The following is a 23,876-nucleotide window of genomic DNA, read 5'->3' as shown; positions in this document are numbered from 1 at the left end:
GTTTTGTCTCTGAGATTGCAAATTCTAAATGTATATGGTTCTCTATAAATCCAACTTAAAAAAGGACAAAAAAACATAATACTATTATGTTTAAAATTTTTTCTTAAAATCGATTTAAAAATTCATATTTTCATGAAACAATAAATAAATTTCTAGTGCAAATTATATTCTACTAAATCCCACAGAAGCATTTCACTATGATTAGCAACACCTACAACAATAGCAACTTGCATATAAACATTAAAAGCCAGAAACTGACAATGATATAAATATAAATCAAAATGTTATGTTCTCAAATGTTATTAACTTATTTATTTGTTTATTGACTTAGTTTTTAACTTAAGTAATAAAAATACTGTCAGTACATTAAATGCATTTTATATTCTAAACATTTTATTGCAACCAAAGTTGTTGCTGTGGTTATGTTGCCATATTGCTTTGACTCTGGCTAGAGTAGAGGAGCCCTAATATTTTCCACTAGAACTCAGAACTCAGCCCTCAGACAGTTTGGCAGTGAGTGCGCTTGCGTACTTGTGTCATAAATCATTTTGTCTGTTTGGCTGCTACTGATGTAAATTCTGTTTGCTTGTAAATTTGCTGTCTGTCCGTAAAACTTATAAGATTGCCTCTACTAATATAGTGTACGGGTACATGCCTATATGTGTGCCCATTTATCTATCTTTGCAGCTGAGCTGCCTATTGCATCTGCTTAACCAGAGTAGGCATATGAGTGTATCTGTTTGTCAATAAAAAGTAAGACAACAGCTAGCAACAAACATTTAAATGTGCATTTTAGTAACACATATTTAACGTTTCATTTTTAGTTCTGGTAATGTAATAAAAATTTTTATATGCCTTGCACCACAACGTTTCACTCAGCTTGGCGTTCTTCTGCGGAGAAGAGATTCTTATTGCTGGAGAGATATCTTCGATTCGTCTGGAAGTGCGTGCGTTGTGATTATGTTGTTATGGTTCTACACAGTGAGAAAATTACAGCGTGTTTAACTTGTCAATTTTAACTGTGACAGCATAAACTTAACGTACACTCAAAAAAAACAACAAAAAACGGCACTAAAACTTACTAAAAAAAGTAAAAGTTTTTCTACAGTTTAATTTCATTCTATCGTATTGAGTTTTTTTTTAATGACTTTGGGGTTTAATTTTTTAATTTATTTTGTTTGACTTGTTTTGGTTTTTGTGGGGATTTTAGCATCATAAAAATGTCAAGCGTTAAGTTGACACTTTAATTAGTGAAGTTGAGTAGAGTAGAGTTTAGTTCTGCCAGTGGTTGCCTTTATTCTTCCTATGCATCTGCTCCTGCCTATGTTGCAGATGCATACTGCATACTGTGTTGCAGCAACACGACGATAGTCACACTTGCAAACAATTTTCATGCCTTAGCTTCACGCAATGCAGTTTAAATTTTATTGTTAGCACCAAGCAATATTTAAGTTAAGCCAAACAAAAAATCAAAAAAAAATGGAATAAAAAAGAAATGCTTGAAATAAAAAAATTATAAAGAAAAAGATATTTTAATATTTTAGCCTCATCATCATTAGCCTGAAATTCCAAATCATTTTTAATGCGATTAAAAATGACTAAGCTTTGCAAAAGTTGCGAGAAAAAAGCAACTGAAAAATTTTATGCATATAAAAATCGTATAAAAATAAGATGTTTACTGCAAAAAGCTGATTTCTTCATAAGCGGTCCGAATGAAGCCCATAAAAATAACTTAAATGAGAGTTTGGCTTAAGCTGTTTTTTTTTGTTGTATTTATTTTTGCAATACCTCAACTGCTTAAATGAAACATTCAGGCAAAAGCCTTAATATCTTTCTTCTTTGCAATGCCATCTTCTGGCAACATTTTTTCGAGATAAAAACCAATTTGATGTCACAGTCAGTGCTTTCTCCGCCAACCCTCTGCGGTTTAATAAAGAAATTTATACGCAAATAATGCCAAAAAAATAAATTGAGAAAAAACTCAATTTATGTAAAATAAGTAAAATATTCAAAACAACAAAAAAAAAATAAATAAATTTACATAAAATATTAAATTAAAATATTAACAACATATTTTCATTATATTATATATGTTGTTACATACATACGGGCATCAAAAAAATATTGAAGCAACTTCTCTATTTTTGATCGGCTCTCTTTATAAATACCTCACAAAAGTTGAAATTTGGTGCTGCCAACACTTTTGCAGGACTGAACTTAGTTCCTGACTTAAAACTGACACTAATACCTTTTTAAAACTCTTAACTGTTATCGCTATGGACCTATTGGGTCTATGCCTTCCCAACCTACTTAACTACATTCATAATTGCGTATGCATGCCTACAGACTGGAATTACAAAAAGTATACATGCTATATTAGTGTATACTTGACTCAGTCTCTAATTTACACTCGCTATGGACTTAATCAGATCTATGAATGATCTCAACCAGCCAGCACTACCTACCTATCCGTTAGGTATCGCTGCGAAGCTATCGACTCAAAGTGTGTGGCTTCGGCCAAACCGCTTCACTTGACTAACTAACTGCATTCATACTTGCATATTTATGCATAAAGAATGATATTTAAATAAATAATGATACTGATATACTCAGCGTAATTAGATTTTACTTAGTTATAAACCAGGACCTATACAGCTGTATACAATAGAATCACGCATATATAAACTATATAACTAATAATAAACATTATAGCAAAAGAAATTTATGTATATACTTAATTAATTTATAATTATCTTTATTTGAATAATAAAATTAACCAATCTCTTTTTTTTCAGATGGTGCAAGCAATACAAGTACTTCGGTTTCACCTCCTAGAATTAGAAAAAGTAAGTAAAATTTTTTTAAATTAATTATATTAGAATAAAGGAAAAAAGAAAAAATGCATACACAAGTTTCTTGGTCTCATTAATTTAATTTATCACGACAATGGAAAAAACGAAAATATAATCAAAATATATTAAATATTCTATTCAAGCTCCATCATTCTCTTCCCCTCTATCGAGAAAAAGCTTATGAAGTGACTTATTAGCATACGCCGTAGCTAGGTAACCCTGTATTCGCTTAATTTGTCAACATGTTTTCTTTTAAACAATTTGCTTAGCAGCAGCAGCAGCAGCAAGTCAAGGTATTTGCTTTTGACATAATAACTCTTCCGATCATGACAAAATTTTAATTTAATATGACAATCCGGTTGGATTGATTCTGATTCTGGGTATCTGTTGGTTGTACCAAATATTGACAACCTGTTAACCAACTTAAATGCAATGAAACTTGTTTTGATTTAAACAATGAGAATAAAATAAAACCAACACACAGAAAAAAAACCATCGCAGAGTCAACTAAACTACATAAGCAACATAATCTGCTGCGTATATATGTATATATACATTTGTGTATGTGTATAAACATAATTGCGCAATTCAAGGTACATTGTTAAATGTCAATTGCTAAATTAAATATGTTGCTGCTTGTTGCAATTATAACATTAACTTGTTTACTTAACTGCAAGACTGTTGTAGTGCAAAATTATGTTACCATAGAATATAAAAATGGCAATGAAGCACAAATTTAATACAAAAAAAATTGTATCTTATAGATACATTTGTGTTGCATGTGACACATAGCGGGTACGCTGTGTGATGTGATTCGTTGCTTCTGCTGTGCTGCGGCTGTTGCTGCATACAACACTTGTGTTGTGTTGACATTTTATTTGCGCTTATGTCACAGCATGAGATTTACTTTTTGCCTTTAAGACGTTACGTTACGTTACGATATCATGTTTAATGTCTAAATTAAAATCGGTTCAAGTCTGTTCTTATTACAGCAGCTAAGTACATGTTGCTGCGATTGTTGCAACAGCATTATTGACAACTTCATGTACGCTCGCTAACATTATTAATTACCAATTAAAGTAAACATAAATATTGCATGCATTTAAGTTGCAATGATATTATAAACTTATATATATATATATAGATATGTATTGTCTATTTTATGCATTTTATTCTAATAATTATTTGCGTGTTGCTGTGACTTTGGTGACTTGTTGCTTTCGACTGTGTTTATGTTTACTTATGTTGCAAAAAAAAAAAAATCTTGTGACTAACTTAGCATTTCAGTCTCGATTTTTGTTGCCGTAATTTATGTTTTTAAGCATTGAAATCGTGCTTGACAAATTAATGTTTTCAAAATACTATTTATTGCTGCACTCATTTTAAATTAGAGACGATTTACTGTGATAAATATATTGACCTTAATTTTATAGAGTTTTATATATTTAATGATCATTAACATATTTGTGACATGTGAATATACATGAAGTTTTGTTGTGAGGATAATTTAATATTTGTTTAAAGTGTGTTTATGGTCTAGGTTTTTGTCTAGGTGTTTAAATTTACTATGTCGAAAAAGATCTATTCCGATCTGCGCTAAGAGGACTGCTTTATATCGACACTTCTTATTCTCCTTTGATTTCAAGGAATCTCCAACAGCTGAGGAAGAACTCTCTTATCATTAGATAGGCAGTTCTTTTGTAAACAGTTCATTGCCTGTTTATACGATATATTAACTCGTGTTAATGTAAACTGGTTGAGTTTGTTGAGAATATATAAATGTATTTCTTAACGGTGTCGATACTTTTATGTCTGTCACTCTAAAGCGTATTTAAAAAACGTATTTTGAGCTGCTGAACTGTGTTAAGTGTCCATATAAACATGAACGAAACGTATCTAAGGAAAACATATCCACTATAACTGTTTGTGTCCTAGAACTTGTCTACTGCTTTAGCGTCACTTATAACTTTTTTTAGTTCTGAAAAATTGGAGTTTCACGATTTTAAGTTATACAAATTAATTTCTGTCAAAAATCTTTTAGTTTAAGCAAAATATTTTAATGTACCCAATACAGTCATTAGCAGTTGACTAAAGTCATTATGAGATATATGTTTCTGAAAAAACGATGTTTCTGAAACATTTATTTTATATTTCTAGTAAACTTTAAATACCAAAAAGAACTCATTGATTTTTTTATTAAATTTAAAGTTTCATTCAAAAATTATTCACAACACATTTCCTCCTGCATATTTGTGTGTACCGCACAAGTGTATTTTAAGTGCTGCCACATAAAATATTTCTCTGTCTAGCTTTGATATCGGTTCTATGTAGAATTTTTATCTTTTTGTAATTTTAACATCCTGTTTCTATTATTATTAGTGCTATTATTGTTTTTCATTTTTTCTTTTATTGTTTTTATACTATTTATTTGTTTGTTAAATGCAACAAAGCCAACACCAGTGCCGCCACCCCCAACTTCAGGTCCACAAAACAGGCGGCAATGCCGACAACAACATAAACAAACCATAGAGCAACATTTTTTTGTTTTAGTTTATGATTATTTTGCTTTTATGTTGCTTCATAAACAAATAATTTTCTCATTCATGGCAACAATTAAACAAATTTTGTCTGCCATAGACGACGAGATACGAGATACGCGATACGCGATACAACAACTATCGTTTCATATCAAATGAAAAATATCTGTGAAATACATTGGTACGACGACGTTTAGCACAGGAAAGGCAAACAAATGCTCACCTGTTCTTTTTGTTTTATTGTTTGGCATGAAGTGAGTTTTTCTATCTACAATAAAAAATCAAATAATACACTACAGAAAGATACTCTACTCGTAAATGCGCTATAATTCAAATATTATTTTAAATTAGAATTTTATGACTTTATAGCAACTTTTTTTGCTTTATTGTTTTATGTGAAAAATTTACGCACTGCGAAGCACAAGAAAAATTAATAAAAAATACTTTTTAACTCAATAGTGGAGTATAAAAAATAAAATATAAATTCAAGCGCAGCTTTCAAATAAAAGTCATGAGGTGTGATTTTGCATTAATTTAACATTTTATTATAATTATTAAAATTTTTTCTTCTTTTTTCATTATATAAAAATGTTTTATTAACAAATTTTAAAGATTTTTTCAACACTGATAACATTTTTCATTACTTCAGCCTCAACCTCAACGTCAACCGTCTGCCTTCTGCCTGGTGCAATGCATTAATGCTTTCGTTGCGGCAACAATGTTGCTTGGCGCTTAGCCGCTTGATTCATGCACTGTTAGCCACAAAATTCACAGCAACACCTACTTTATTATAATTATTTTGACTAAATCGAAAATTATATGTTGCCTAATTTGCTTTTTATTAACTAATTTATTTACTTTTTTATTGTGTTTATTTAGGGGAGTTTTTTTCCTTTTTTTTTCTAATTATAAATATATTTTTAAGCAATTTATTTCTAATGTGTAGCTTACACGTTGGTTTACGACCTTTTGTTGCACAAAGTCTGCCCTTCGAAAACAAAGGCATTTGCTCGAAATTAATGTTCGCTGCTAGGAAATTAATTAGAGAACTGCTTAGCCATGCATAACTTTGAAAATTTTATACCTAAGAAATTATTTAAATCGAGGAAAATGGTACCGCCGAATTCAAATATTTTCGAAAGAAACTCACATTAAAACACACATTTAAGTCGGTCTTGTGATTTTCATTAGTGAATTAAGCTTAAAATTATGCAGATTTTTAACGAAAAAAATTTATAAGATTAAAATGCATAAATTAAAGCAACTGAAAGTATCTTCAGCAAAGCTGCTTCGAAAGTTTCTTAATTGTTTTAGTTTGTTAGAGGCGAGTTAGCGGCGAATTAAAGACAAATTAAGAGTTCGTTATTTGATGAGATTTCCAGCTCAGTGTCTGCTTCATTAAGACAAGCTTCTAATAAGACAACAAAATGACGGAAGAATTAAAAATATTAACACTTTTTATCAGTGTAACATCACTGATTGTGTCATGGCTAAAAAGAAATAATTCATATTCTTCATAGTCTTTAGATATGGCTAGTTCCTAAATCTATGGGTATAGAACTGAGCAAATGCGTAAACATTTTTAAAATCAGTAGAGCAATATTTAAATAAACGCTTAAGTAGTATAAAGAAGAGGAAATATGATAGATAATGAAACACAATCCCAAAAAGAAAAAAGATTGATTTTTTAGTAAACAACAGATAAAAGCAGATGAAAAATGAAGTATTTAAAAGGAGTCAATAGAAAAAAAGAGAGAAATAGAAAGAAACATGAGTTAAAAATAGAAAGAAAGAGAAAAATAGATAGAAACAGATGGACATAGAGAGTAAAAAAGAGAAAGAGAGAGTCAAATAGAAAAAGAGACATAGAGAAAGAAACAAAGAGAGATAGAAAGATGTAGAGCGAAAGGTATCTGAAAAAGAAGTTCGATAAAAGAATTAAAAAAAAAATAGTCAAAAAACAAATAGATAAAGAAACAGAAGAGAGAAAGAGAGTGTGAGAAACCTAGAGAAACCGAAAGAGACAAAAAGAAAAAGAGAGATGAAGGAGAAAGAAAGAAACAGAGTAAAAATAAAAGGGAGTGTAAGACGTATGTAAAGAAAGGAGGGATATAAAAAGATAAAAGGATAGAGAATAAAAAAAAGAATGAAAAAAAAAGAATGAATAGCGAAAAAGAGATGGAAACAAGATGGAATAAAAGAGAAAGGGAGGTATATTAAGAAAAATAGAGATATCGGAACAGAGGCGGAAAGACAAACTGAAAGACAGAAAGAGAAATTCAAAGATGGGAAGAGAAACAGTATCTTCTTTCATAAAAGCCGGATAGAAAGAGAAACATAAGGTTGGGAAGAGGTATGAAAGGGAATAGATCGTGGTGGGAAGAAAGCTACTAATAGGAAGCAATAATTTCATGAAAAGCAATGAAAAGAATATAACATGAATTGAAAAATTTGCTGATATTATGATAAGAGCATAAAGATAATAAAGTAAGAAATAAAAATGGATGCTAAGGTAACGTAAGATCCAGAAGATATAGAATAAGATGGTTGAAAAAGATAACATTATATATTCATTTTGAATCGTGCGAAAATGGATAAGATAAAGCAATGAAACAGATAATGAGATATTGGAGAAACTCCAAAGCAATAAGTAACATATGCAAAAAGAAATAGGCACATTACCCTCTGACTAAGATACAATAGTTCATCAATGGATAGAGTATCAAGAACACCTAATGCTCGAATCTGTCAAATACTGACTTGTAAGTGTACAGACAACTTCAAGCAATAACATTATTTCGTTAAATTAAATACTATGAAATGCGAAATATAATATAAAGAAGCCATCATAAGATATTATTTATAATAAAACCTGTTATAGGTTCATTAAATAGCAGAAAGTGTACAAATTTATGAACTATATGTAAATTTTAGTAAAATAAGTATGAAAAGAACAGCAAGCAAATCAATTAAAAATATTTCCTATAACCTATTGAACCACTTTTTGCTTTACAGCTGCTCATGTCCAAAACTTAACCAGGTACTAAGAATCAAAAAAAAATTTAAAAAAAGTAAATAAATAAAAATAATGTTAAACTCCAGGGTATATGAGAGTAACAAGCGCATTTTTATGTCCACCAAAAAATCGTATAAAATATTTACCTGTAGCAATAGCCAGCCAGCCAGCTAATATGTATATAGTCTCGTCCATAGTTTAGCCACATTATACAGCGGATGCAAGTGCATATTTTATCCCCACATTTTTATTTGGCTGGCGATGTAAGCCAAGATTGTCTGGCTCTGGCTCTGGCTCACTTTTGCTAAAAAGAATTCAATGCTCCGAAGCTGGGCTCTCTAAGCTGAAACTGAAATTGAGCCTGAGTGCTGTGCATGCAATCCAGTGTGACCAGCGATCTTTATCGCATCCCACGACAGGTTTTTGTTTTGTCATTTGTCACTCACAGCTTGTGAGAAGTACGAATACGAATACCAAACAATACAAAACAATAACAACAATTTTTTTTTTTATTTAATAAAATTTTCTTATTATTCTGTTACTTTTTTTTGTTACTGTTTTCGAATTTTAAAAGATCTGCGGTCATAACCAAACAAAAAAAATCATTTATATGCAATCCAGTCAAGTCAAGTCATCATCCTACAATATTTTGTTGCTTAAAAGTATTTTTATTTTTTTTTTGCCTTTGTATTTATCTCAGACTTGTAGCGAATTTGTTAGTAACTACGCGATATTTACATTTTATTTCATTTTATTTTTTTTATAAATTTTTTTGTAAATAATTTTGTTATATTTTTATTTTTGAGTCTAAAACGGTTTGTACGACTGACTTGATTTTTGAGACACACAATGTAAACTGGTTTTTCTTTGATATGAATTTCTTAGTATTCCATCGAAAAAAAAATTAATTTTATTAATTAAAACAAAAATGTTTTCAATCAACTTACTTAAATAAATTATTTATTTAAAATAAAATTAAAATAAATTACATTCCAGCAATTAAACAATATCTATTAACAGTACATTTGCTCAGAATACACTTCTGCATTCGCAACATTTTGAGCGACACTTGTTGCGGCAACATTTCAAAAGAACATTAGAGTATTTTTACTTTGCTAGAGGAAATCGCATATAGAATTAATATTGTCTTTATTTATTTCCGATTTGATTTGAAATTAAATTTACTTCATTAAGTCACTATCTCAGTTACACTAAGAAAAGTAATTGAGTTGTTCTCATAAACGCTTGCAATTATGCTAAATCATTAATAATCATTAATATAGCAGGATGTGGTGTGCTATTAATTAATTATTTTTATAATTAAAATGAGCAGAACTTAATAACTTTTTATCTGAATGAATGTATATTTTACTTAAAGTGTTGCTATAAAAAATTGTAATAGAAAAGATACAAGCGTTGAGATTGTGTTTATTTATTTCGCATACTGAAATGCGTGTTGCATGCGATGTGTTGCATAGATAAGATTGACATTTTCGGTACATGAATGTGTAGAGGAAGATACCATATGTAAATATATGCAGGTGTATGTACGTATATATATTAGCATATAAACAATATCAAGACAAGCATCAGTTAGATTTTAAAGAGCTGAATAGACCACTTTGCTATTATAAATATTTGCAGTCATGGGAATATTGCACTATGTGAAAAGATTTACTTGGCAAATAATTTGCTTTAGGCATTGTAGTAATTGTTTTAAATTAAAGTAAACTAATTTTTATAAATTAAAGCGAATAATTGTAATAGTTTTATAATATATTAAAGAAATTGCTTTATGTTGCGGAAAAAGTAATGTGAAGGGCAAAATTCATTTGATATACATTGTGACCGAAAAGTTTCCGGAAATAAATAAATAAAACGCAAAATTCTTAATCTTCATCAATATTTATTTTATCTCCTTCAAAATATGCTCCATTAGAAGCGATACACAAATGCCAACGTTTCTTCCAATCATCAAAACATTTTTTATAGGCGCTTTCCGGTATGGCTTTGAGTTCCCTCTGCGAATTCTGTTTTACGTCTTCTATGGATTCAAAACGCGTTCCTCTGAGTGGTAATTTGAGGTTGGGAAACAGGAAAAAGTCACACGGTGCAAGATCAGGTGAATACGGTGGCTGTTCGATGGTATTTATTGAATGTTTGGCCTTAAAATCGTTGATAATGTTGAACAAATTGAGGTGAATCGGAACAAGCCGGGCGTTGACACGTCGCATACACAAATTGTCCACCAAAATCAAACGAGCCATCTCACGACCGATGCCTAGCTCTCGTGCTATCTCTCTAACACTCACATGAGGATTTTTGAACACGATTTCCTTTGCCTTTTCAATGTTTTCGTCGGTGGTAGAGGTCGAAGGTCGTCCAGAACGCGGCATGTCTTCGACGGTCGTACGACAGTCCTGAAAGGCTTTGTACCACTCATAAACTTGAGTTTTCGATAAAACTGATTCCCCATAAGCCTTTTGTAGCATTCGCAACGATTCTGCACACGAAATTTCGTTCGAAAAACAAAATTTGATGCAAACTCTTTGTTCAATATTTTTTTCCATTGTTTTTTTCGCAACGCACTACTGAGGTGAACTGGTTTCAACAGCTGCCGTAAACGAACTGTCCGAAGATCGCGCTCATTATTGGGCATAGTACATTAAGGACAGCGCTGGGCAAACTACATAAACTTAGCAAATATCGAAAAATATACAGCGCGCGAATTTTAAATGAGAATTTCCGAAAGCTTTTCGGTCACAATGTATACTAATTCCAATTTAAAACGATTTAAAGTATATAGAATGTCTGGGAGATAGCGATCCTGAGAGTGCTGTAGATATATCAGTTTAGAGTTCTTAAATGCAAGAGAGTTAATGACGATACATAGTACATAAGATAAAAATTGTGTCATTAGCGAATTTTAAGAGATATTAAGAGTTATTTCTTTTAAAATTCTTATCCCTGTTAGGTCTTTAGATATATTCGTTTGAAGTTCTTAAAGAGAGTTAGTGACGATAGACAGTACATAAGATAAAAATCGTGTCATTAGAGGATTTTAAGAGATAGTTCTTTTAAAATTCGTAGGCCTGTTTGGTCTGTACAGCTATATAGATTTATAAAAAGTTATATAGAGTTATATCTACATATATATAGAGTTCTATAGATGTCTATAGAGTTCGTAAGAAGAGTTAATGATGACACACCTTTCTTAACTTGAAAATTGTGTTATTTTCGAATTTTTACATATTGTTCACTTCAATATTAGGGACGAAGTTCAGTACTGTTAGCTCTAATGAATAATATTCGAGTATTAAGAGAACAGGAATTAGACTATATGCTTTATAGTAATATTAATACCTGATTTCTTACATTTTCTGCAATTGTCATAGTGTTTTGGTTAAAATTAAGCCGGCAATCATTCCCATTTGAATAACAGAAATAAATATTGATTGAACCATTGAATATTACTTGAGTTTCTGAGAGAGTAGTACAAAAACAGAGAATAAGCTACATAGTTTTCTTTATGTCCGGTTTCTAACAATCTTTGCATGCGTTATAGTGTCTTGTTTAACTGCCAACTAATATACTGCAGTACTTTTGTTAATAATTCAGGGTTATAAACTCTAATTTGGTATCAAAGTTCCACAGACTTTGATCTATCGTATTTGCGCATACATGCTAACAAACAACTTATATAGCTAGTAGATCAAATAATTTTAAAGCTTTAAACTTATCAATAAATGTGCTTACAACACTTTAGCAACATGCTGCCTTGCCCGTACTATTATAACAACAAAAATGTCTGCTCAAAATGAGATGCAAATGAGTTTTGTATTAAAAAAAAATAAATTAAAAAAACCACTTAGCAAAAATGGCGCGCGAAATACAAAAATTAAATAAAACAGCTAAAAAATGAAGGAAAAAAGAACAAAAATTGAAAAACTACTCAAAATTCAGTAAATTGAACTGCGACACATAAGTCAACAAATGCATTTTAGGCCCGCTGTGGCTGATAGCCAAACAAAAATGTTGCGTAGTGACTTTAACAGAAAACTGGTATCAATATGCAAAGTTGCTGTAGAATTACAAAAACAAAAAGAAAAAAATCCTACTCAAATTGTATTGTTTGGGTCAAGTTTTGTGCGCCTCAGGGCAAATATGCAGGCGCATACTTAAAACCAAGTCAGTAGAAGAAAACTGACGTTACCACAGCAGACGGACGTGGCAGGCATAGCCGCAACACGATGAGTGCTTAGCGCAACATGTTGTTTATTTCTGTTACTGTTTTTGTTGTTGTTAATGTTATTGTTGTATTTTGTAAAAATGCGTTTTCTTGATAAAATAAAAGCGATAAACATTAAAATTCACTACCAAAACACTTAGCACATGTAAAAGCTCTAAACTCAAGTTAGTAGTATGGCTACTGTAGTAGCGATGCATGTATATATACATAACTGAGATTATATACATATGAGTGCGTAAGCAACTTATGTTGCGTATGCAAATATGTGTAAAAATTAAATGTAAGCATTTTTAAAAGCCTTTATGACTATATCAAAAGATAGGATATATTTATAAAGATTTATATAAATATAATTTTATAGGAAAATTAATAGAGAAATGGCAACAATATTATGTATTTTAGTAATAAATATTTTTTGTTTTACATTTTTTTTTAAATAAAATTTAAGCCTCATAATTTGTTATTCCGATCTAAATGTAAATATAAATATATATATAAGATTAAGTCAATATTTTTTAAATTTTACCGGGGTTTGGCCTGACACAGTATGTCTCTCAAATTGAATTTTAGTATACATTTTTTTTTAAATTCTTATATGTATTTATATTTTATTTTAATAATATTAATTTCAATAATAATAATTATTTTTTTTATTAACTATTAAATATTGTTTATGTGTTGTATGTTTAAAACTATATAAAATATAAAAATATTAAAAAAATATTTTACACATATTTTTATTAAGCCAATTAAAAAAATATTAAAAAAATATTATTTAATTTTTTTTTTTAAATTTGTTTTTATTTTGATTTTTTTTTCTGTATAATTTTTTTATTTTATACATTATTGTTGTTGTTGCATTAAAAATCTTGTTTGTCTTGTTTGCAAAATAGCAAAAGCATTGCTTGTTGCACTGTAGCTTGCAATATGTTTAAAACAGCTTGTGTCAGATTTCCTGCTGCTGCAACACGGTTGCGGTCACTGTTATTGTCACCAAAACTATAAAAAAATTAATCAAAAAAAAAAAAAACAAAACAAAACTTAATACTAAATCTACACTAAATATATACTAAAACTACAGTTAGTTTTGATTACAATTTCCAATGTATGTTACTGCTGGCTGGCTGTTATACGCTATAACTGCGCTCAGTGGCACTTTTCCACTGTCATAAATAAACATTTGAGACTGGGTCAATCCTGCTTTAAGTTGAACTTAAAACCTTGCACAGTTAAAATGCATACAAATGTATTGCTGCTGCTACCAACGTTTAACGAACAGCAACAATAAATGTAATTATTAACAATATTTTTCATTTACAACAAAAACAACAACAAGAACAATAAAACAATAACAGTTAAATAACGATAACAGTAAAATTACGAACAGCCTTACCACAGCTTGAGTGTCAATTTGTACACATTTTACTTTTGCCATTAATGTTAATTTATTGTAATTATTATTTAGCATATATTTCAAGCAACTTGTTGCTTAAGTATCAAACAACATGCACCATAAAAAATTTATAAATATTTTACAAATCAATTTACAGCTTACCAGTCTACCTGTAATTGGTTGTAGTGTATAGTATACAGCTTATCTGTGATACGTTTGTGTATAAACATAAATGTTGGCAACATTTTGCAAGCATATCACTTAACTTTACTCACATACCACGTACATCATAAAAATCATAACAATGATAATAAAAATAATATTAAGTTAAAATGTTTAAATAATTACAGCAACACTTTGACATAAACATATAACACATACATACATACATACAGACATACATACATACATACATACATACGTATTTATTTATATGTGTACAGTTCCCGGTCTCATGCAAACGTAATCGCAATCGTAAATTTTGAATTGATATGTTTATGGCTTTTGGTGCGAGCACAGCAACACCGACAGCAACGGCAACAATGGCAGCAGCATTGTTGCCATTGCCATACATTCATTGATGAAGCTGTGCTGCATTTGTTGATAGACATCTTTGTACTGCAAGCGGATATCTACATTGTGCTGTGCTGTGCTGTATTGGCTCGCTTTCTTCTCTTATTGCTGCATATTATTGTCAATATTATACCACTTCGAGTTCAATTTAAACTTCCTTCAGCTGTACGACGTACTGCCACTGCCTGCCACTTGTGCTGCCATTTTATCTGTTCATAATAAATTTTTGATTAATTTGTCAATGTTGCATGTGACATGTTATGTCTTATAAACATGCTTTTACTGATGTATTTATGTGTGGCTATACTCTCTGTGTGCTTGACACTTGGGTGGTAATATGTGTAATGGGTTATATGTAACTTATATATGCCCATTTGTCATTAACTGTTTGGATCAATGTACGTATCTGTAAATTTTGTTGCCATTTTATGCACGCAATAAATCAGTTAATGCCGCTGCATTATGCACTGCTTATATGGAGATATTTCTGAAATAACTGTCGATTAATTTCCTTAAGTCACCTTTTGTACTTCATACGAAATTCCTTGCTGACGTATTGGCTTATAGTACTTTGGTATGTATTTATGTTTAGTTATATAGATATATGTAACATACCGTTCTTAAATAGTGCAAGAATGCAATTGCAATATTACAAAAATTATAAAAAAACTATTATCTTCAAAACATAAATATTTAAGATATTTTTATAATGGAAGTTGATATGCATTTTAAGAGCATTTAATCAATTTGAACTGAATATCTTGATTTAATATTTTGAATTAGAATCTTTGCATATGTCTTTATATGTTACTTTATGGCTTATTTAGGAATGGAATTTTAACAATATATTAAATTTATGATGCATTTTATATTAGTGTAGGGTACTTAAATAAAATTTTAGTAGTTTCTCAATTTAAAACTTTTATCCGAATCATCTTTCGTTTCCTCTGCAGTCTATTGTAACTTGCTAGCATTGAGAGACAGCGCAAGAGAGAGAGACAAAAAAGTGGATACAGTAGCAGAACTGAAAAAATCATCACCTGTCTTCTTTGGATGTGATGTCAGAGAAAGTGAAGAGCCTTCTCTCTTTGATAACTGCAACGAAGACATAGTCTATTTCTAAGCAAGTTGAAATACCTTTTTCGCTGGAACTTCTTGATACATTTTCACGACATGACTAAGCCAGCCAAACAGCTGGATGTTAGTGCCAGCTTCTCTCTTCGATAACTTTAACGATGACATAATCTATTTCTAAGCAAGTTGAAATACCTTTTTCTCGGAAACTTCTTGACACATTTTCACGACATGACCTAGATGTTAGTTCGCTTAATTATATTAATCCTTTTTGTAGCACTAATGTTTAATATGAATATTTCTTCACATTAAAAGTTTTATATAACATATATCTTCATTCCGGTTTTCTTCCCAAATTTTTGAATATATATGGACAGGGTGGAATGCAATAGTTCATCAATGGATGTAGTTTCACAAACAGCTAATGTTCGTGACACAGCTACTGTTCGTAAAGTATTTTCATTGACTTGGTTTTCGTATATGACTTAATGATGCTTTATAACTTTAAAACTTGTTTTTATAAGCAACGTAAGGGTGTTCTTTTAAAATCGTTTACAAAAAAACATAATTATAAGGTTTACATTTAATCAATTTTTATGATCTTTAAACTTGTGTATTGCATTTTTTTTTATTCTTTAAATTTATATATAATGCTTATAATTGAATCATATATCACAAATTTATAATTAATTTATGTTATGTATAAATTAAAATTAATTTTAATTTAACAAAATGAAAAAAAACCTAAACAGTGTCCCGCAAATAGCATTTACCCAACGTTTTATTGTATTAGGTTATTTTTTTGATAATTATCGATTTTATACAAATTAAAATACTTGATATATTCTTCAAAAACCATAGGATCCTTAAAAAAAGAATACAAGAACTAGATCATGCATAAAAGCATTCGTTGGCTTACACATAAATAAGTCTTATAAAAGAAGTTATCACTTTACAAAAAAATAGTACCCAAAAGTAATTAAAGGTCAAAATTCTATAAACAAATTTTTTAAAATTTAATGTATATTTATTTTTTTTTTACCATTAAAAAACAATTAAAATTTTATTTACAAAAAAAATTAAAAAAATTTTTAAAAAATACGTACAAACAAAATCTGTAATGTGTTGTCTTCTCTTTTCTGCTTGTACAATTGCAGGTACATGAATTATGCGATAATTTCTGTCATCGATATATCTCATGTTTAAAGGGTAAAATGCCAATAGATTTAGTGATTGACGAACGGGACACCACCAAACCACCAGAATTAGGTTCAGCTAATGGTGAAGGAAGAAGTAATGCCGATTCGACATCGCACACCGATGGAGCTAGTACACCAGACGTTGTGAGTACCCCCTTCGCGGGAGCACATGGTCCTATATTGGCGAGCTACAATGCGGTGGTGCACCCATGTTCGTAGTACGATAACGACCTTCTTGCAAAAACGAAGCGGGTGCTCACAATGCCCTGGGATTAAAATAAAATAACTTTAAAATAATACAATAAAATAAAATTGCATAAATTTAAAACAACAAAATTTGAAACATGGCCACAAAAAATTGTAAATTAAACCAACAACAAAATTAAAAACCAAACAAAAATAAAAATTAACAAAAATTGCATAAAAAATCAACAAAATTTAAACAAAAAAAAAAAAAAACAAGAAAAATTACAACAACTCAACTATTGCCGCACGTACAGATACAAAACACCAAAAAAAAAAAACAAACAAAAAAATTAATAAATTTAAAAAAAATTTATTCAATCAATACAAAATAAATTTCCCAAAGCAACAACAACAAGCGCGTAAAAGTATCTGGTGGATATTGTCCCATTTAATTAAACAAAAGCAAGCCAAAAAGTCAAACAAATTTTCAAACCTTCAAAAAAAAGATTAGCAAAAAATTTAGTAAAATCGCAAAAAACACAATTTTGCTAAAAGTACATAAATCAGAATTTTTACTACGATTTTGTCTACCCATAAAGCAGACAAAAAAAGTAATTTTAAGCTAACGCCCACCCACCACCACCCAACCAACCAGCAAACAACTACAAATTTCCCAACAACAAAAAGTCCCAAATATGGCGCACACACACATACACATTGTTTCTATACGTGCAGCAATAAATTTTCAACAGTGCAGAAAACAAAAACAAAAACAAAAACAAGAACAGAAAAAAAAACATTTGTTAACAAAAATAATAATTGGGAATTATGTGCACTGAGAGAAATAATTGTTTTGTTGTAAATTTTGTTTTTTGTTTAAATTTTGTTGAGAAAAATTTTTGCTAAAAATTTTTATTGAATTTGTAAATTAAATGAAAGAAAACAAAAATTGAATTCCAATAACGAAACTAATTTTTTTGCATAAAAATTTAGCAAAAATAATAGAAATTTTGTATAAAAATAACGTAATAACAACAAAAAATAGAAAAAGTACCACAACTTAAAAAAAGTTAAAATTATTAAACTAAAGTGAAGCACAAAACCAAGAAATTGAGTAAAATTTGAAAAGAAAAAGAACTTCGTTTTTGCAAGAGGCCCATATAGCTCGCCAATATATTTTATATATATATATATATTTATATACTAAATAACATTAAACTATTTTATTATTTTATAATTCTATTTTTTTTTTCCAATTAATTTTAATATGATATTAGCACATTTAAACAAAACTAATACTTTCAAATTATTAACAAATTTAAATATTTTCAAACTTAATTGCCATCTCATAAAGTGTAGCGCATTGACAAAAAGTAAGTGACTGTTTAGTGAAATATTTAGTTGTTTCATAGACAGAAAGTAACTAATTGTTTCATTTGACTTTTGAAACTAGTTGCTTTTGGTATAACTAGTAAATTTCATTTATAGAAAGCAGCTGTCTGTTTAAAACCCTTGGTTTATGTAGGAGCTTTGATGATATTCTTGTAAATAAATTCTGTTGACATAAAGGCAAGGCTTTTTTTTAACCGATAAAATAACTCGTTAGTTTTAAAGTACAACTCGTTCATTATTAAATATTTCTTTGCTTGCAAAGTACTTAGCGAGTTACTTTTTTACTAGTCGGTTAACAAAAGTACTAATAAATATCTGCTTATTTTATATCATTGAATTTTTTTTTGTCAACGAGTTAATTTTACATTAAAAGCCAGTATCATATCAGCGAGGTTTTTTTGTTGTCAACGAATTGATTTGAAGTCAAGTGCAACAATTATATTAGCAAAAGTCTTTTATAAAACTTTTTGCCTATTATGGTATTTCTAAACTTTTTTTGTCAGTGAATAGATTTTAAGTCAATAATCACTAAATTTAGTTGAAAAGTAAGAACTAAGTTACATATTCTCTGCTGCAAGTAAACATTTTTGACAATAAGTAACTGCCTGTTTTTCTTTAGACCAATAACTAATTTGATTTTTATCAAGCAAATTCAAACCCTATATTTTTTTGTATATTTTTTCGTTAACTAGTAAATTGCAAATAAGTTGAGAAAAATTTATTGCAAAAAAAATATATTCATTTAATTTTTTAGCAGTGAAAAGTTACTTAATCGTTTGGAAACTTCTTTAATATAAATTTACTAGTACTTTAGATGAATACACTCGCTATTTAGAAAGTTAACTATTGCTTTAAATGTCAACAAACAACTGGTTACCAAAAACTTGACTAGTTAATGAAAACTTCAACAGTTACGAATGTCATTGCAACATAAATACACTTTAAAAAATCATGGCACTTCTTAAATATTTTTAAAATTTATAAAAAAAACATTTTCTAGCAAATTTTAACATTTCTTTTTTAAAACAATTATTGTTTTTTGTTGTAAATAGTTTAAATGCCACAGAGGTGTTGGCATTTTAGGTATTTGATATATTTTTCTAGAAACGGTTTTTTGGGCTCCTCAATTTTTAGTCCCTTCAATTTTGCTACTGAAGTGGGTAGTACATATTATTAAGTATTTAAATGTTTTTCTTTTTGATTTTTTCTCTTCTTTAAAATTAATTTTGCAATATTGATGAGAGCAGGACAATAGCAATTCACAATTCTCACCTTTGGAACAAACTTACCGAAATTATCGTATTAAGAATGAAGCGGACTTTTAGTGTGTTTATAAGGTTTTTTAAAAATTTAAATAAAATTTAAAACCATTTTGTATGAAGTCTTTATGTATTTTAAAAAATATATGGAGTATATAAAAGAAGATAAGTGTTTGAGAAAAGTGAAAAAAAAAACAAGGGAAGTAATTTTGAAAAAAAAAAACACTGAAAAAAGTACTGAGAAACTAAGACTAAGGTATTGTCGTTGTGAATAGTAAAGGACTAACAAAATTTTGGATTGATTATAAAGCTATAAAGATTTTAACAATTAATTAACATTATCTATTAGCTATTAATCAGTAAGTTGCATTAACAATTATCCTAGTATATAGAAAATATGCAATATTCTTGTTATTCTGTAAACAATAGCTATTTATACATGTATATATATAACAGTTGACTTGATATGCCTCATGTTAACTAACAATTCTTTGTTACTAATTCTTCTTACTAGCTCTTATTACTCTCCCTAACAACTAATGGAAATCAGTCTTACTGATTTACTGAATAAACAAAAGAGATTATATAAAGTAACTGCTCTACGGATCCACAGCTTAGCACAGTTAGCCTAGAGCTTTGCATAATTAGTGAGGCTTAATATATTCAGATATAGCAAAAGAAATAGTTCTATGGTACTAGCTTTCTCTGTTATAAAATTGGCCTAGTTACCTGTAAACTTACAATTCAATGTTATTAAATTTGTTGTTTTTATTATATTCAATATATTTTATTATTGTTTAAAAATATGGTCTAATAGTGATGTTAGCAACCATATCTGTGTCTTCCTTGCTAAAGTTTTCAGGATTTCTACTGAAGCCATTTATGAATGTATACTTTATTAAAAATGATTTTTAAATCGACTTTTAATGTCAACTTTTTTAGTACTTTACTATTTCACTAAACGAACAACAGATCTTAACCATATTTTATAATACAAGAAGTCTCTTAGTATTTTGAACTCTCTTCGAAAAGTGTTACTTTCCATTCAAAGCTCCTGCTAATAAAATAACAAGAACAATTATAGATAATACATTTTTCTATAATGATTTAATAAAAAAGCAAAAAAAAAAAACAAATAAAAATGTGCTTAAATTTTACTACTAAATTTTAGTAAAAAAAAAAGTAGTAAAAATGCAGCAATGCAGAACGATATACGTAATTTTTCTTTAATGACTGAACAAGTTGCATACGAAATATATAATTTTTTTTATATATTAAATAATAATAAAAAATATAAATGTGTATATTAAAAAGAAAGCATTAGTTTACATAGTTTATTATATTAAAGGTCTAAGATAGGTTTGAGGGCGCAACAAACTAAAACAAATTGTGGAAACAAATATACGTAATTAAATTTAACAATAAAAGTTTATAAAATAATAATAAAATTTTATATATATATATATACATATAAATATTTAAAAAGTAATTATAACTAAAATTAGCGGTTAGGTATAAATAAACTCTATATATATATATATATTAAATATTATAAATAATGCTAATTTAAAAATATTTTTATTTATTGTTCATAAACTTGAATGTTTTTAAAACCCAACAAATACATAATAAAACCAATGTATACGATTTTTCTTAAAAAAATAAAATTTTAATTATATATAGAATAATGTATACCTATGTGTTATGTATAATCGTATACATAATATATAACAAAACTAACACGTCCTTTTTTTGTTCAACTTGCCAAAAATATTTAATATAAAATATTTATTTTTATATTTTTTAAACAAAATTTTCATTTTTTATTCTTTTTTTTTAAATTTTAATTTATTTATTTTATTAATTTTTTTATCGATAAATATTTTTTTTTTAAATTAGTTGATTTTATTTTCTTCATTTTAATGAAAAAAAAATATATACCAAACTTATTTCTTTTACATTGTTTACTATATATAAAAATAATTTTCTTGTTTTTATATTTACTTTAAAAAGTTTTCTTTAATTTATTTAAAAATACTGCTCAAATAATATTTTCGAAAATATATTTTTTTATATAATTTTGAAATTATTATTTTAAAGTGTTTCGAAATCTGTTTTAAATATTTTTGGATTAGATTATTGAAGTATATTTTTAAAAACATTATTAAAATATGTTTCTACTTATGTCCTTAATATTTTTAATATAGTTTTAAAAATTTTAAAAGTTACTCGTATAATTTTTACTTTTAAATTTTCAACCTTTTTGTTTAATTTTTTTTTATATTCTTAAATTATTTTTAATATTTTTATTCTTTTTTTTATTTTTTGTTTACAATATTTAATTTTTTTTTAGTTTGTCTATTTTTTTTTTATTATTTGTTATATTAGTTTATTAACAGTTTTTTTATTTCGATTTTGATTTTTTTTCTTTATCATCTATACTAATTTGTACATATTCTTCCGTTTTATTATAACAATGTCTTCGGTTATACCAATAAAAAAGTATATGTAAAATATATTATATATGAATTAAAATAAAATTTGTATACAGTTAGTTATAAATATTTAAATAGTAAATTCAAAAAACTTAAGTTCAAATGCAAGTATACGATACATTAAAAACAAAACTTAAAATATTTATATGTTTCCTTCTAATTTCATTTAGTTTTTCCTTTCTACTATAAAATAACACTTATTGCTATAAGAATATGTTTTTAAATTTTTAAATCTTAAAAGTTACTTAAAGAAAAAATCCTAAAATCTTGAAACCTTTAATTCCTTATGCTCTTCAAATTTTAATTAGAAAACTTAAACTAAAAAAAGTTAAACTTAAACTTTAAACCTAAGCTGCAGAGTTGCCATATTCAATGGTCAAGTTTAAGCGACGCCATACTACTTTTGGTCGACTTTCTTGTTACACAAAAGTATATACGATTTCCTAGTAAATATAAATATTATATATATATTTATACATAAAAATGTAACAATAAACATTTTATTTTTTTAAATTAAAATAAAACAAAATGTTTGAAAACTTGTACTTAAAAGTAAAACTAAGCTCAAGTGCTTAAAGTATATATAAAAATAAAAATTAAAAAGCTATATGGGCGAATAATGAATAATAATATTAATATTAGTTTTTATAAAATTAAGTTTAAACTCAAAGTAAATATTTTAAAAATAATAATAATAATAATAATTATAAAAATCAAAATGTATAAAGTTAAAAATCGCGTTATAAATAAATTAAAGCAATTATTATTTTTTTTTTTTAATTTTTTGCTGAAGCTTCAAGTTTAAAGCTTTTGTATGTCGAAAAAAAATTAAATGAAAAATATATATAAAAAATAGTTGTTGTACTTTGTCTTTAAAATTAAAGTGTACTAAAAAAATGTGGTCTAAAATTGCTGCTAAGCTATTAAGGATTACTAAACAAAAAAAAAAAGATTAATATAAAAAAAAACTCAACTAATTTCATAAAATAAAAACAAAAAAATAATACTTACTAAAAAAAAGAATGGCCAATATTTTTAAAATTATTTTAGCTTAAAATTAAATGTTTTATTTAATAAAAATTGCGAGAAAATGAGAAAATTGTTCAAAAAGCTTTGCTTTGTTAAAAAATATTTTTATTTTTATTTTCAATATATATATAATAAATTGTGTTTTATTATTGTTATTATGTTATTATAATTAGGTATAAAAGAAAACTTAACTAAACGAACTAAAACCCACTTACTCAAGAAGTGGCAACTGAAATACGTAATTTGTTTTAGGTGATATTTTATTATAAATTAAAAAAAAATGCATATTATATAGTTGCATGTACAACCTGGTGTATGTGACGTCAGTATATACAATATTATTTTATACTTCTTTAAGAGCGAATTATATTATTTTTTATTATTATTAAAAAAATTTTTTTTTTTAACTTTAATTTTATTTAAAGTTAGTTTTTAGCAAAATTGTAATTAAAACGCAATCAAAATACTACACAAAAAAAATATATATAAATTATAATATTGATAAAAAAATAAAAAAATGAATAATTTAAATAATAATAAGAGGAAGAAAACACAACTTATACGATCTACATTTTTAAATGTAATAAATATTTTTAATTATATAATAATAAATATTTGTATG

At 27.6% G+C, this 23,876-nt stretch overlaps 1 protein-coding gene across 1 annotated transcript in view; it reads left to right on the top strand.

The window, feature by feature from the left end:
* Positions 1-20,992, top strand: part of LOC119677628 (homeobox protein homothorax) — a 91,257-nt gene extending 70,265 nt beyond the window's left edge. The window contains exons 5-7 of the mRNA XM_038089059.1: positions 2,796-2,846; positions 16,852-17,037; positions 19,719-20,992. Of these exons, the coding sequence (XP_037944987.1) occupies positions 2,796-2,846; positions 16,852-17,037; positions 19,719-19,796 (315 nt within the window). The 3' untranslated portion in view covers positions 19,797-20,992. The remainder of the gene's footprint in view (positions 1-2,795; positions 2,847-16,851; positions 17,038-19,718) is intronic.
* The last annotated feature ends 2,884 nt before the right edge of the window (positions 20,993-23,876 follow it).

Source organism: Teleopsis dalmanni, chromosome 2, assembly GCF_002237135.1.
Source record: "Teleopsis dalmanni isolate 2A chromosome 2, ASM223713v2, whole genome shotgun sequence".
Taxonomy (NCBI): Eukaryota; Metazoa; Arthropoda; class Insecta; order Diptera; family Diopsidae; genus Teleopsis; species Teleopsis dalmanni.
The sequence above is the reverse complement of the archived record's forward strand: the minus strand, read 5'-3'. Positions and strand labels throughout refer to the sequence as shown.